The sequence below is a fragment of the Nycticebus coucang genome, chromosome 15 (genome assembly GCF_027406575.1).
Source record: "Nycticebus coucang isolate mNycCou1 chromosome 15, mNycCou1.pri, whole genome shotgun sequence".
Taxonomy (NCBI): domain Eukaryota; kingdom Metazoa; phylum Chordata; class Mammalia; order Primates; family Lorisidae; genus Nycticebus; species Nycticebus coucang.
In genome coordinates, this window is record NC_069794.1 from 25,371,150 (window position 1) to 25,383,589 (window position 12,440).

The 12,440-nt window shown below is 35.3% G+C and overlaps 1 protein-coding gene across 1 annotated transcript; it reads left to right on the forward strand.

Annotated features, from left to right (window-relative positions):
• The first annotated feature begins 204 nt into the window (after nucleotides 1–204).
• SLITRK6 (SLIT and NTRK like family member 6) lies at nucleotides 205–6,983 on the forward strand. Its single transcript, XM_053563980.1, has 2 exons — nucleotides 205–755; nucleotides 3,243–6,983. The coding sequence occupies exon 2, from the start codon at nucleotides 3,267–3,269 to the stop codon at nucleotides 5,790–5,792; it is 2,526 nt and encodes an 841-aa protein (XP_053419955.1). The 5' UTR covers nucleotides 205–755; nucleotides 3,243–3,266; the 3' UTR covers nucleotides 5,793–6,983.
• The last annotated feature ends 5,457 nt before the right edge of the window (nucleotides 6,984–12,440 follow it).

Here is a 12,440-nt window from a genome sequence, read left to right on the forward strand (position 1 = left end):
ATGAGAATTTAACCTAATAACATTATTTAACTTGCTACAATAGCAAACTAGATTATTGAACATTTAAAACAACATATTTTTTCATCAAAATTCACTTGCCCTATCATTGGTATTAAAAGGGAGTGAAAAGACCATTTGCAAAAAGAGGAGGAGTTGAGCAGTCCCAAGGTGGAGCTGTCTCTTGTTACATGACACTGGCAGATTAAAGCGCTCTGATGGGGAAGGGCTTAAAGGCTGAGTCAAAAGCCAAGAAGTCTCTTTATTTACGCCTACCTCCCAGCCCTTGGCAATCTGACTAATCACAAACTGAGCTAACAAGAAAGACTAGAAAAGGAGGAAGAACATTGCTGCAGCTTGGATCTCCAAGCTCAGAAATTGAGAGTGATCAATCGCAGCTCTGTTGAACATCTTGTTTATTTACTGCATTTAGCAGCTTGCAAATGGTTAACTATATGCAAAAAAGTCAGCATAGCTGTGAAGTATGCCGTGAATTTTAATTGGGGGGGAAAAAGGACAATTGCCTCAGGATGCTCTAGTATGCACTCTGTTTGAAATATTTTCAATGAAATGCTCAGCATTCTGTCTTTGACCAGAGGTTTTAACTTTACGAAGCTGCAAGCCTTGCCAAAAAGTGATATTTGAGAAGAGTGTACGTGGTGGTTGGTGTTTTCCCTTTTAATAAAGGGACTGAATTACTTCGAACACCTCTTCCAGCTGTGAATTACAGATAACGTCAGGAAGTCTGTGCTTTACAGGTAAGATTAATATTTCCAAGTTTTTCTTAAACTTCTTTTCGCAGTGTGGTAAAATGATTGGATTTATATGATTGCTTCCTTAAACAAAACATTTGCATTGAAGGATATTCAGTTCCAGTCCTGCTTACTGGCACATGCAACACTGTAGCAGATGCCTGCTTTCTCTGAGCAGCAGACATTTAGTCTAACAGCTGGCTGCAGAGAACAAATATAATAAGATGCCATTATTCCTATAACAACATTCATTTTGTTACTAGAAACTAAATACGTGTGTTCTGGGAAGGAAAGATCACTTCCAAATGCCATTGTTACATTTCCAATAGAAGCTGAATATTGAACAATTCTTTATATTTAGTATGCTGCTTTTATTTTCTGACTTGAAAAGAAAATATGTACTTTTCTGACTATATGTATAGAGAGATTTTTCCCCTCTTTAACACTGTATCAGATACTGCTGATAAAGAAACACTTTGCAAATTGGTGTCTTTCTGAAAAGATTAGAAACTATTCCTTAGCCCATTTTGAAGAGCAAAAAAATGCATATAAGATTTAAAAAAAAATAGTGAGAGTTTATTATTGAGAAGTTGTACAGAGTGGACATAAAGTTCATGTGCAATTTGAAGTAGTTTAACATAGTAAATTGCACACAAACTTTATGGACATCCTGTGTACTATTTTCTCAAGATGCTGTGCTTGGTGAAATAAACCTTATTCTTTCCAAGTAATTTATGGGAAGTACCTTTAGTTTTTGTGGAAGCTAATCCACATGTTGAAGACTCCAACTATGAGATGCTTGATTATAACCACAGTGCTCAAAGCTGTTTAAAATCAACTATTTCCTCAAGGGTAACATAAAATCTACTGACTGTTCCCTTATACAAAAAGGCACTAAATTGTCTTTTTCCTTCAGTTGACTTTTGTCTCTCAGAAACTTTATACTGTGTGTATGTTTTCAATAAAGCAATGTGCTTTTAGGGCATGAAAGTTTACTTTCAGGATTATTGATTGGGTTCTGGTATGTTTCATCTGATTGTAAATTTGGATTAAATCAAACTTTCCATTCCCGTTTCAATCAAAATAAATAAATAAGCACAGGCAATTACCCTTTTGAAAAGCTGAAAAGTTTAATAGTTGTAAGATGTGGTGTTTATCTTTTAATTTAATTTATATAAATTTAAAGTATACTGTTTAAAGGAAGGAAATAAAATGAGATACCATTGGAGTTATAGCCCCCTACCTTGCCATTACTGTCCTTTAAAAATTAGAACATTTCTAGGAATTGCTGTTTTAGATGTATGTGTTTAAGTTTTAAAGATGTGGAATTTGTGATGTTGTTATATTGAACTGTCTTTTTTTTTTTTTATGAAATTAGAGGTGCCATCAAGTATTTTAGTGTGGCGCAGTTTGCTTCAGAGTTCATTGCTTGTGACTTTAAGCCTTGTGTTTGTGACTCCTCTCCTTCGTAAAGGAAATCAACTGTTTAATTATGTGATGATATTCAGTGCCCTAAAGCCTGTTTCCGTACTTCATTAGGAAGTCATTTGCTCTAAGTTAACGTGAGGCATGTTATTCTTTTCCAATAGCCTGAGATGTGTGTTAAAGATCATTTTTTGTTCTTTATTGTTTATGGTTTAACCTAGGACATGATAGAATGTGAAAGCAGCAAGAAATATCCTACCTCTATAAATGTGACATGAAGTGTGATTTCAGTGAACTGTGAATGGGCACTCTCAGCCCTATATATCTGATACTATAAGGCTTTTACAAATGACCCTAGACTGACTTGATTATATGGAGTTCTTAGAATGCTCTGCTTTCTTACGTAATAAAAGACACATTCCCTCAAGGTTTTTGAAATAAATAATAACATTAATAAATATTTTGCCCTGAAACCAAAGGAGGTTAAAAAACAGACACAGTTATTAGCTAGTATTTGTGACAGTTCAAAAATATAAAGGCAAAGCACGGTACATGCGTGCTTACACACATACATGTATACACTTACATACGTTATTTCTATCATGTTTACTTCTCTCCACGGCTATCTGCTTCTGTCTAATAGCAAGAAATCTATCTTATGATATAATCCCTTCGTCTTAAATTCATCCATTTGGAGTTAAGGAAAATCAGTGTCTTCAAATATACAACTTGGTTTCATATCAATATATCCATAGTCCTTTCAGCCAATGCCTCTCTTCTCTGTTCTGACACAGATTATTTATCAGATGTGAGCGCAAATTATTATATTTTAAATTCTACTTGACCTACATTTTGCATTTGGACCATAATGCAAATGAAAACTCACCTGAACCTTGCCTATCTATTAGGAAAAAGAAAAAGGAAAGGCAGCCTCAGTAAGGTGCTCATATGTTCATGGTAGTCAGCAATTCACTTTTTAGGGGACAACCTATCATTTTGGAAATGTCAGCTTCTCTCTTCCCTGATCCTGCCCACTAAAGCTCCCTGCTATTGCATTTTATTTTACAGAGTCAGACTCCATCCCATGACACCATGAAGCTGTGGATTCACCTCTCATATGTGGCTCTTCTTGCCTGCATGTCTTTACAGTCCCAAACGCCACTGTCCTCAGCCAGAGGCTCTTGTGACTCTCTTTGCCATTGTGAGGAAAAAGATGGCATAATGCTCATAAATTGTGAAGAAAAAGGCATCAAGAATTTATCCCAAGTAATTGTGCCACCATCACGACCCTTCCACCTAAGCTTATTAAATAATGGCTTGACGGTGCTTCACACCAATGATTTTTCTGGGCTGACCAATGCTGTATCAATACACCTTGGATTTAACAGTATTGCAGATATCGAGGCAGGTGCATTTAACGGCCTTGGCCTTGTTAAACAACTTCATATCAATCACAATTCTTTAGAAATTCTTAAAGAGGATACCTTTCATGGACTAGAAAACCTGGAATTCCTACAAGCAGACAACAATTTCATTACAGTGATTGAACCAAGTGCCTTTAGCAAGCTCAGCAGACTTAAGGTGTTAATATTAAATGACAATGCCATTGAGAGTCTTCCTCCAAACATACTCCGGTTTGTTCCTTTAACTCATCTAGATCTGCGTGGAAACCAGTTGCAAACGTTGCCTTATGTTGGATTTTTAGAACACATTGGCCGGATATTGGATCTCCAGTTGGAGGACAATAAATGGGCCTGTAATTGTGACCTACTGCAGCTAAAAATCTGGTTGGAAAACATGCCCCCACAGGCCATTATTGGTGATGTTGTGTGCAACAGCCCTCCAGTTTTCAAAGGAAGCATATTGAGTAGATTGAAAAGGGAATCTCTTTGCCCCACTCCACCAGTTTATGAAGAACATGAGGATCCTTCAGGATCCTTACACTTGGCTGCAACGTTGTCAATAAGTGATAGTCGCATATCCACCAAGACCACATCCATTTTAAAACTACCCACCAAAGCTCCAGGTTTGATACCTTATATGACAAAGCCATCCACTCAACTTCCAGGACCCTATTGTCCCATTCCTTGTAACTGCAAGGTTTTATCTCCATCAGGACTTTTAATACACTGTCAGGAACGCAACATTGAAAGCTTATCAGATCTGAAGCCTCCTCCAGAGAATCCTCGAAAGCTTATTCTAGCAGGGAATATTATTCACACTTTAGTGAAGTCTGATCTAGTGGAATATTTCACTTTGGAAATGCTCCACTTGGGAAACAATCGTATTGAAGTTCTTGAAGAAGGATCCTTTATGAATCTAACCAGATTACAAAAGCTCTATCTAAATGGTAACCACCTGACCAAATTAGGCAGGGGCATGTTCCTTGGGCTACACAGCCTAGAGTACTTATATCTTGAATACAACGCAGTTAAAGAAATATTGCCAGGGACGTTTAGCCCAATGCCTAAACTTAAAGTACTCTTTTTAAATAACAACCTCCTACAAGTTTTACCACCACATATTTTTTCAGGAGTTCCCCTAACGAGGGTGAATCTTAAAACAAACCAGTTTACCCATCTTCCTGTAAGTAATATCTTGGATGACCTTGATTTACTAACCCAGATTGACCTTGAGGATAACCCCTGGGACTGCTCCTGTGACCTGGTTGGATTACAGCAATGGATACAAAAATTAAGCAAGAACACAGTGACAGGTGACATCCTTTGTACTTCCCCAGGGCATCTCGACAGAAAGGAATTAAAAGCCCTAAATAGTGAACTTCTCTGTCCAGGTTTGGTAAACAACCCATCCCTGCCAACTCAAACGAGTTTCATTGTTGTCACCACTCCTGCAACAACAACAAATACAGCCGATACTCTTTTAAGATCTCTTACCGATGCTGTACCACTATCGGTCCTGATATTAGGACTTCTGATTGTGTTTATAACTATTGTGTTCTGTGCTGCAGGGATAGTGGTTCTTGTTCTCCAGCGCAGGAGAAGGTACAAAAAGAAACAAGCAGATGAGCAAGTAAGAGACAGCAGTCCAGTGCATCTTCAATACAGCATGTATGGTCATAAAACAACTCATCACACCACGGAGAGGCCCTCTGCCTCGCTGTATGAGCAGCACATGGTAAGCCCCATGGTTCATGTCTACAGAAGCCCATCCTTTGGTCCAAAGCATTTGGAAGAAGAAGAAGAGAAGAATGAGAAAGAGGGAAGTGATGTCAAACATCTCCAAAGAAGTCTTTTAGAACGGGAAAACCATTCACCGCTTACAGGGTCAAATATGAAATACAAAGCCACAAACCAATCAACAGAATTTTTATCCTTCCAGGATGCTAGCTCATTGTATAGGAACATTTTAGAAAAAGAAAGAGAACTTCAGCAACTAGGAATCACAGAATATCTAAGGAAAAACATTGCCCAGCTTCAGCCTGATGTGGAGGTACATTATCCTGCAGCTCACGAAGAGCTGAAATTAATGGAAACCTTAATGTACTCAAGGCCAAGGAAGGTATTAGTGGAACAGACTAAAAATGAATATTTTGAGCTCAAAGCTAATTTACATGCTGAACCAGACTACTTAGAAGTCCTGGAGCAACAAACATAGAGATTTTGAGGGTTTTCACAGAAAGGCTGTGATTCTGTCTTAAGTCCAAATTTTGTAAATAAGTGCCTTACGTGAGTGTCATCAATTAGAACTTAAGCACAGCAGTAATCCTTTGGGAAATAAAAAAGAAGAAGAAAAAGAAACTCAGGGATCATTGGGAGAAGCCATGGCATTATGTTCAGGCAATTTAGTCTGTCCCAAATAAAATACATCCTTGCATGTAAATCATTCAAGGATTATAGTAATATTTCTCCATATACTGAAATGTGTTTCATAGAAGTCCTCTTGCACATCAGAAAATCTGGACATTTAAAATCCCTAATTTTCTTGAATTATGTTCCCTGTAGATTAAATAAAATTGGATTTCATCATTTAAAAGCATTACCTGTATCTATAGTTATATGTAAGGAATACATTGTTTATAACCAGTATGTACTTCAAACATGTGATTTGTTAAACATCTAATTTTCTTGCAATAAATGCAAAAGGAACTGGAACTTGAAAATTATAAATAGTAGCAGTAAAGATAAAAAAGGAAAGCTTGTAATTATATAGGCCATGGGTGGCCGAAAAAGTTTGATCATTTGAGTATTAAACCAATGCCACTCCTCTGCTTTCTGAAATTAAAAAATAAAAATGATTAATTGTTTAGGTGGAATAAATAAGCAATCTTTTTGGTTTTTCTGCACATTTTGTGTAGACAATCTTAATGTCAATGCTGCTGTGAACTAAGGTATGTCACTTGTGCTCAAAGTTTAATTCTTCTTCTTGGGATATTTTTAAAATGCTACTGAGATTCACCTGTAAATATGAGTAGAGCATCTATTCAGTGTGCTTTCTTCCATAGCATTAATCCTTTGTAAATCTGAATGAAGATGCTAGGAATAAGTTTCCTCTGGCAAGTAATCCACAGGTGTAAAAGAAATTTAAAGAATTTGTTTATTTTTATCGATGTATACTGATAGATACCATACATTAGTAGCAAAAGGCACTTCTAAAGGTAAGTGGTTTACGTTGCCTCAACAGAGAGACGATGTAGCTTTATTTTACAAGAAGGTATAGCTAGATTTCTATGAACTATTTATTCTGTACAGTTTTGTATATTTTTGGTTCACAAAAGTAATTATTCTTGGGTGCCTTTCAAGAAAATTAGAAATACTACTCACTACAATAAAACTAAAACGAAAAGTCTATTTTAAATGTCCTTTCTTCAGTTAGTCTGACCTGCAATTCTGTCAAGTCAGGACAAACACCCCAGCATGCGCACGCGCACACACACACACACACACACACACACACACACACACACGGAGGTTTCTGTTTGTTGTTGTGCACACGAAAGTATCTTGTTTGCCATACGCAAAAAAGGTATTCAATTCTTGGTATGACTGACGCAGAGCCAAACTCAAAGTATGAATAGCAGTTTTCCCTTTCAAGCAAATCATTTTCAAACACAATGCAAATGCAAAAGATTTATTTTTTCCTCTCTAATTATAGAATCCCTCAGACTGCAGATTTTCACAAGGGAAATGAAATTAATCAAAGTAATTTAGGTCTATTTTCTGAACACCAAGCAGCTTCTTGTGCTGGGTTAGGAATGAACACATTTTCTCTATGTAAGTTCTTTCTTCAGTTTATTTAACTATGTTTCAGTGATTCCTGAGTGTTTTATTAAATTTTTTGGCTTTTAACACTCAATTTGCTGCACTACTAGCAAAATTTTTAGTGAGAAACAAGTCTTGTTGCTGAAGACAGTGAGGGCCTATGATGCATGGTATGAAGACTAATTATGTATGAGTCTAACATGAAATCATATCACTAGGTTTCTCTTTTAAATTATTGCATATATTAATAGAAATCAATTAATAATCGTGTATGTATAAGTTTCTTGAAAACTTAATTTTATTTGCTTTTGAAGTTTAGAAGGACAAAGTCAAGTAGGAATTCTTTTTTGAGTAACAATTTCTAAGGAGAAATGTGTGTGCACGTGGAATGCAGGTATTTGTCTACTAACAAAGTTCAGCATATTAGTAAATTGCAAATCCTTCAAAGCAATTTTTTTTTAAATTATATTCTAAAGAGAAAGAAGAACAAAGCAAAGATAGAATTCACGTCACTTCACTTCTTTTACTCAGTTGAGGATCTGCCAGTATTTTCTGATTCCAAACAGGTACAAAGAGGAATTAGGAAGACTTAAGAAATTCCCTTGCCTGGAGGATCCTTGGAATGCATCCATGAACACAGACACAGACATGCCCTCCAGAACATTCTTCTCCTTTGGGTGGGGAAAATATTTTCTTAACATTAATAACCTACAGTAACAATGTTTATTCTTCAAGTTATAATCAAGAGGAACAACATCGTTTATGAAGTCATGTAAGTATATCTCTCAAGTTAAAACACAATTCTATGTGTAATTTAAAAATGGCATAGGAATCATTATGGTCTCAAAAGACCAGGATTTTCTGAAGGTTTAAATGCTCATTCAAATGTTGCATTCATTATTCTTTTTTTAAATTTATTTATTTCCCTACTGGTTATTGAGAGTTGGTCTATCATTCTCAAAAGGCTCTGCAATGTGATAATCTCTCTGAACTTTCATTCATTTATTTATATTTCCTGCTCCTTTTTCTTCCAACTAAGGAAGAATTTTTATTAGATTTCTTGTTTGATTGTTTACTTAAACAAACAACTTGGTCTCTTTTAGCAACTAATTGATAGATTCAGAATTACAAGTCCTAATGTGAGTAACATCAGCCTTATTCATATGGACCAGGACTTATAAGGTAATTAAATATCTATTATTTTTATTTTATTTTAATTTAAATGGAAGTTCCACTTTGCACATTGCTCGTAAGTGCAAATTTTGACAGACGTCTGAAAATCAGTTGTTTTGTAAAGTAGTAGTATGTAATCTGACTGGATAGAATACAGTAGGAGCTTCATATTAAACCCCACCCTACCCTGACCACCTCCATAAGGTGACCAGGCATGCACCAATCCACATACCGTCCAGTAGGCCTAGTTCCTTATGTTGAGCACCTTCATATGTTGACCAGTTCGGTATGGTCCTTGGGTGCTCAAATTACAGAGGCTCTACTGTATTTCAAATTCTAAGTCAATCTATTAGATATAGGTTGTATTAATACTTAACAAATCATCTTTTCCTAGGTTGCATGAAATTTTTTACTGGAAATTTATGAAAGTTTTCTTCAGACATCTTCCACTAACCTCCGTATACAGGATGGAAGTTTTACTACTTATATAAGAAAGGATTATATCAATGTTGCTACCCTCTTTCAATCAATCTCTGGTATCATGGAGAAGAGAAACCCTTTCCTTGCTGCTTCACTATTAAATTAACTGCAGCACCTTCTAAAGTGCCTTCAGCTGCCTCAAATGCCCGGGCCCAATCACTCTAAGGCTTAAGTTTTGATTAAGGATTGAAGAGTGATGAAAGTAGCCCCCTCTCTCTAAAATGTAACTTTTAAAAATAATGATATATTCCTTCCTCTATTCATACGTATATTTAATAAAAATTAAAAAATATATTCAAAAACAACATACCCAAGTTTCCTACATACAAAATTATCTTAGGAGACTGTTTTCTACATGAAAACAAAAAAATTATCCATGTGTATATGCATGTTAACTATTTGGAAAGGAAGTCTGATCTCCTAGTAATTAGGATATGCTTTTACAGTGAATTTGAAGATACTTCTTTATTTCTTTTTCCCCCATAGATTGCTTTTATGAAGAAGGTGGCATATGATAAAAAGACAAGTTTTTACTGTAAAATTTGACACGATTTCTCAAGAGGAGTGGTCTTGTGTCTGGCAGCCATGTCAGGAACGACCTCACTGATGTGGAACAGACAAGTGATTAAAAATACAGTATTCCTTTTTAACTTTTCAATTCCTCACATATTGAAACACAAACATTACATTTGTCCAAACATTCCCTGAGGTTCATGCCTTAGCAATACGTCAAATTTAAAAAAAGTAATATCTAATCGTTGCTTATCAGTGAATTATAATAAGACAATTATACCATTAAAATTACATGAGTTAACAACCATACCTCTTATAGAAATAATCGCCATTATCTTTCTTACAAAATATAGCTAGCTTTTTTAAACTCTGGATTTAAATTCACTGTCTATGCATCTGTTATTACATATACGTACCATAAAGAAGCTAACAAGGTGTGAAATCCTCTCCTCACTGGTTGTCTTTTTGATTGTGCTATTTGGAAGCATAAATCAAATAGACAAATACTATTCTGTTAGTAAATGTCTTTCAGTGGACAATTGAATAAAAATTGAAAATAATTAAAAATAAGAAATGGCACACACATGCACATATACACAGGCTCATGTATTTCCAATTTAATTTTTTTTAATTGCACACTTTTTAAATAGTGTTCTTTTGGTTCAGAAATTTAAAATATGAACAGTTGGAATACTTGAACTTCAACAAGTGATTATTTCCTCTTCAAGCTTCTTAGCTTTTTCTAGTTAGAAAATTGATTATCCAAGAATGAGTAAGATACATTGAATTACTTGTTTTGTAAAAAAATCTCTGGGCATTTAACTGTCACTTATTATCTTTTTATTATCTTCTATTATCTTCATATGATATAAGATGTCATACATTAATATGTTACATTTGCATAGTAGAATAAAGAAGTGAGAATTCAGAGGAGTTTTGATTCTCTAAAATCAGTTTAAAATGCTACATGTGGTTTTATCCTTTAAGTCTTTCATGGACACATTCTGGGCACATCATCATATCAAAGTACTTAACTTAGAAAATACATATTTGGAGAAAACTGTATGATAACACACAAACACAATTTCTAGATATCAGCACATCATAAACCTCAAGGGTGCATCTGCTCTAATTTTCTCAATTATAAATAAAAGAGGTAAGGGGTTTGTCCTGCATTTAACAATTAGTAAGACTAATAAGGCCAGAATTGGAATCCTGTTTTATTTCTATTGTTGGTTTATGTTGCTTTGTTTTATTATCAGGGCAGTGATCCTCACCAGGCTTCCATGAGTATTTATAGGCCACTGGAATCCCAGAAAAAGTAGGTCTTGCCATTGTGCCCACTTTGTTTTGTGTTTAGGTAGGACACTGTGACTGTTAACATTATATTGAAAGAAAAATCAGACATATGACTAACTTTAGTCAAAAATTAAATCATTTTAGGTTATTTTAAATATATTAGCACATTTTAGATATTGGTTTAAAATTGCTGAATGGTTTATTAAACTGGACAGTGTATACATCTCCAGACAGACACTCATTTTCAAGCAGACACTCATTTTGTAGTTTCCTTTTTTCTTTTTTCCAATTAGGAATAATCAATTGCTATTTATTTATACCTAATTACCACTTATATTTTTCAGACACTAGTTTTAAGAATTTATTTTCTTTTATGGCATAACATATTAACAAACAAATTATAATACAGGCAGTTCTCATGTTAGTGCATTGATTTAAAAATTCTCTTATAAACAATATGTAATTTCTGTCTGATTAGAATTATCATACATGTGCCTTGGTAATTAGAATTATCATACAAGTGACCTTCATCTCATGGTATTGCTTATGAGTTTAAATGGAAATAATCTCTATGAATGTAATTTGAATTCTAGAAGAGAGCTACATAGTATGAGAAATGTTTTCCTTTTTAAAATATACTCTTTTTTTAGAGCACTTGTGGGTTTAGAGAAGTTGTTTGTTCACAGCAAAACTGAGCAGGAAGTACAGAGGTCTCATGTCACACTGGCTCCTGCATAGGCACAGTCTCCCCCCAGCCCCCGGTCAGTGTCCTGCAGCAGAATGGGGTATTTGTTGAAGTTGAATCTATTTTACACACCATGATTGCCTGATGTCCATAGTTTACATCGGGGCTCTCTCTTGTACATTCTAGGAGTTTTGACATATGTATTCACATTTAATATATACATGCCCTATCATGCATAAGACGAAAATTCTCCCCTGAAAATGCTCTGAGATTTGTCTATTCATCTTTCCAGTGTCATAGAGTTGGAATCATACAGTATGTAACTTTTTCAGATTCGCTCATTCACTTGGTAATAATATGCATTTCAAGTTCCTCAATGTCCTTTCATTGCTTGATAGCACGTTTTTGCTTCTGGGTGAATACTACTCCATTGCCTGAACGCACCACAATATATTTATCCATTTACCTACCGAGGAAATCTTGGTTTCTTCCGAGTTTTGGCACATATGAATAAAGCCACTATGAACATCTCTGTGCAGATTTTATTGTGGGTATACAGTTTTACACATGTGTATAAATATCCAGGGATGTGATTGCTGGGTCTCATTTAAGTTTGTTTTGCTTTCTCAGGAACAAAGTGTCATCCATACTGGCTATGCCACTTTGCATTCCCACCGACAGTGAATGGAAGTTCCTGTTGCTCCCCACCCTCATCAGCTTGGGGTATTGTCAGGGTCTGACAGACATTCCAACAGGCACGCATCCTGCTGTCCCATTGCTACATTTCCCTGATGCGTGAGCTGTGGAAAATCCTTTCATATGCTTATGGACATATATATTGCTTTTCTGACCATTTTTTTTATTCCAGACATTCATTTTTTGTTGAATTTTAAG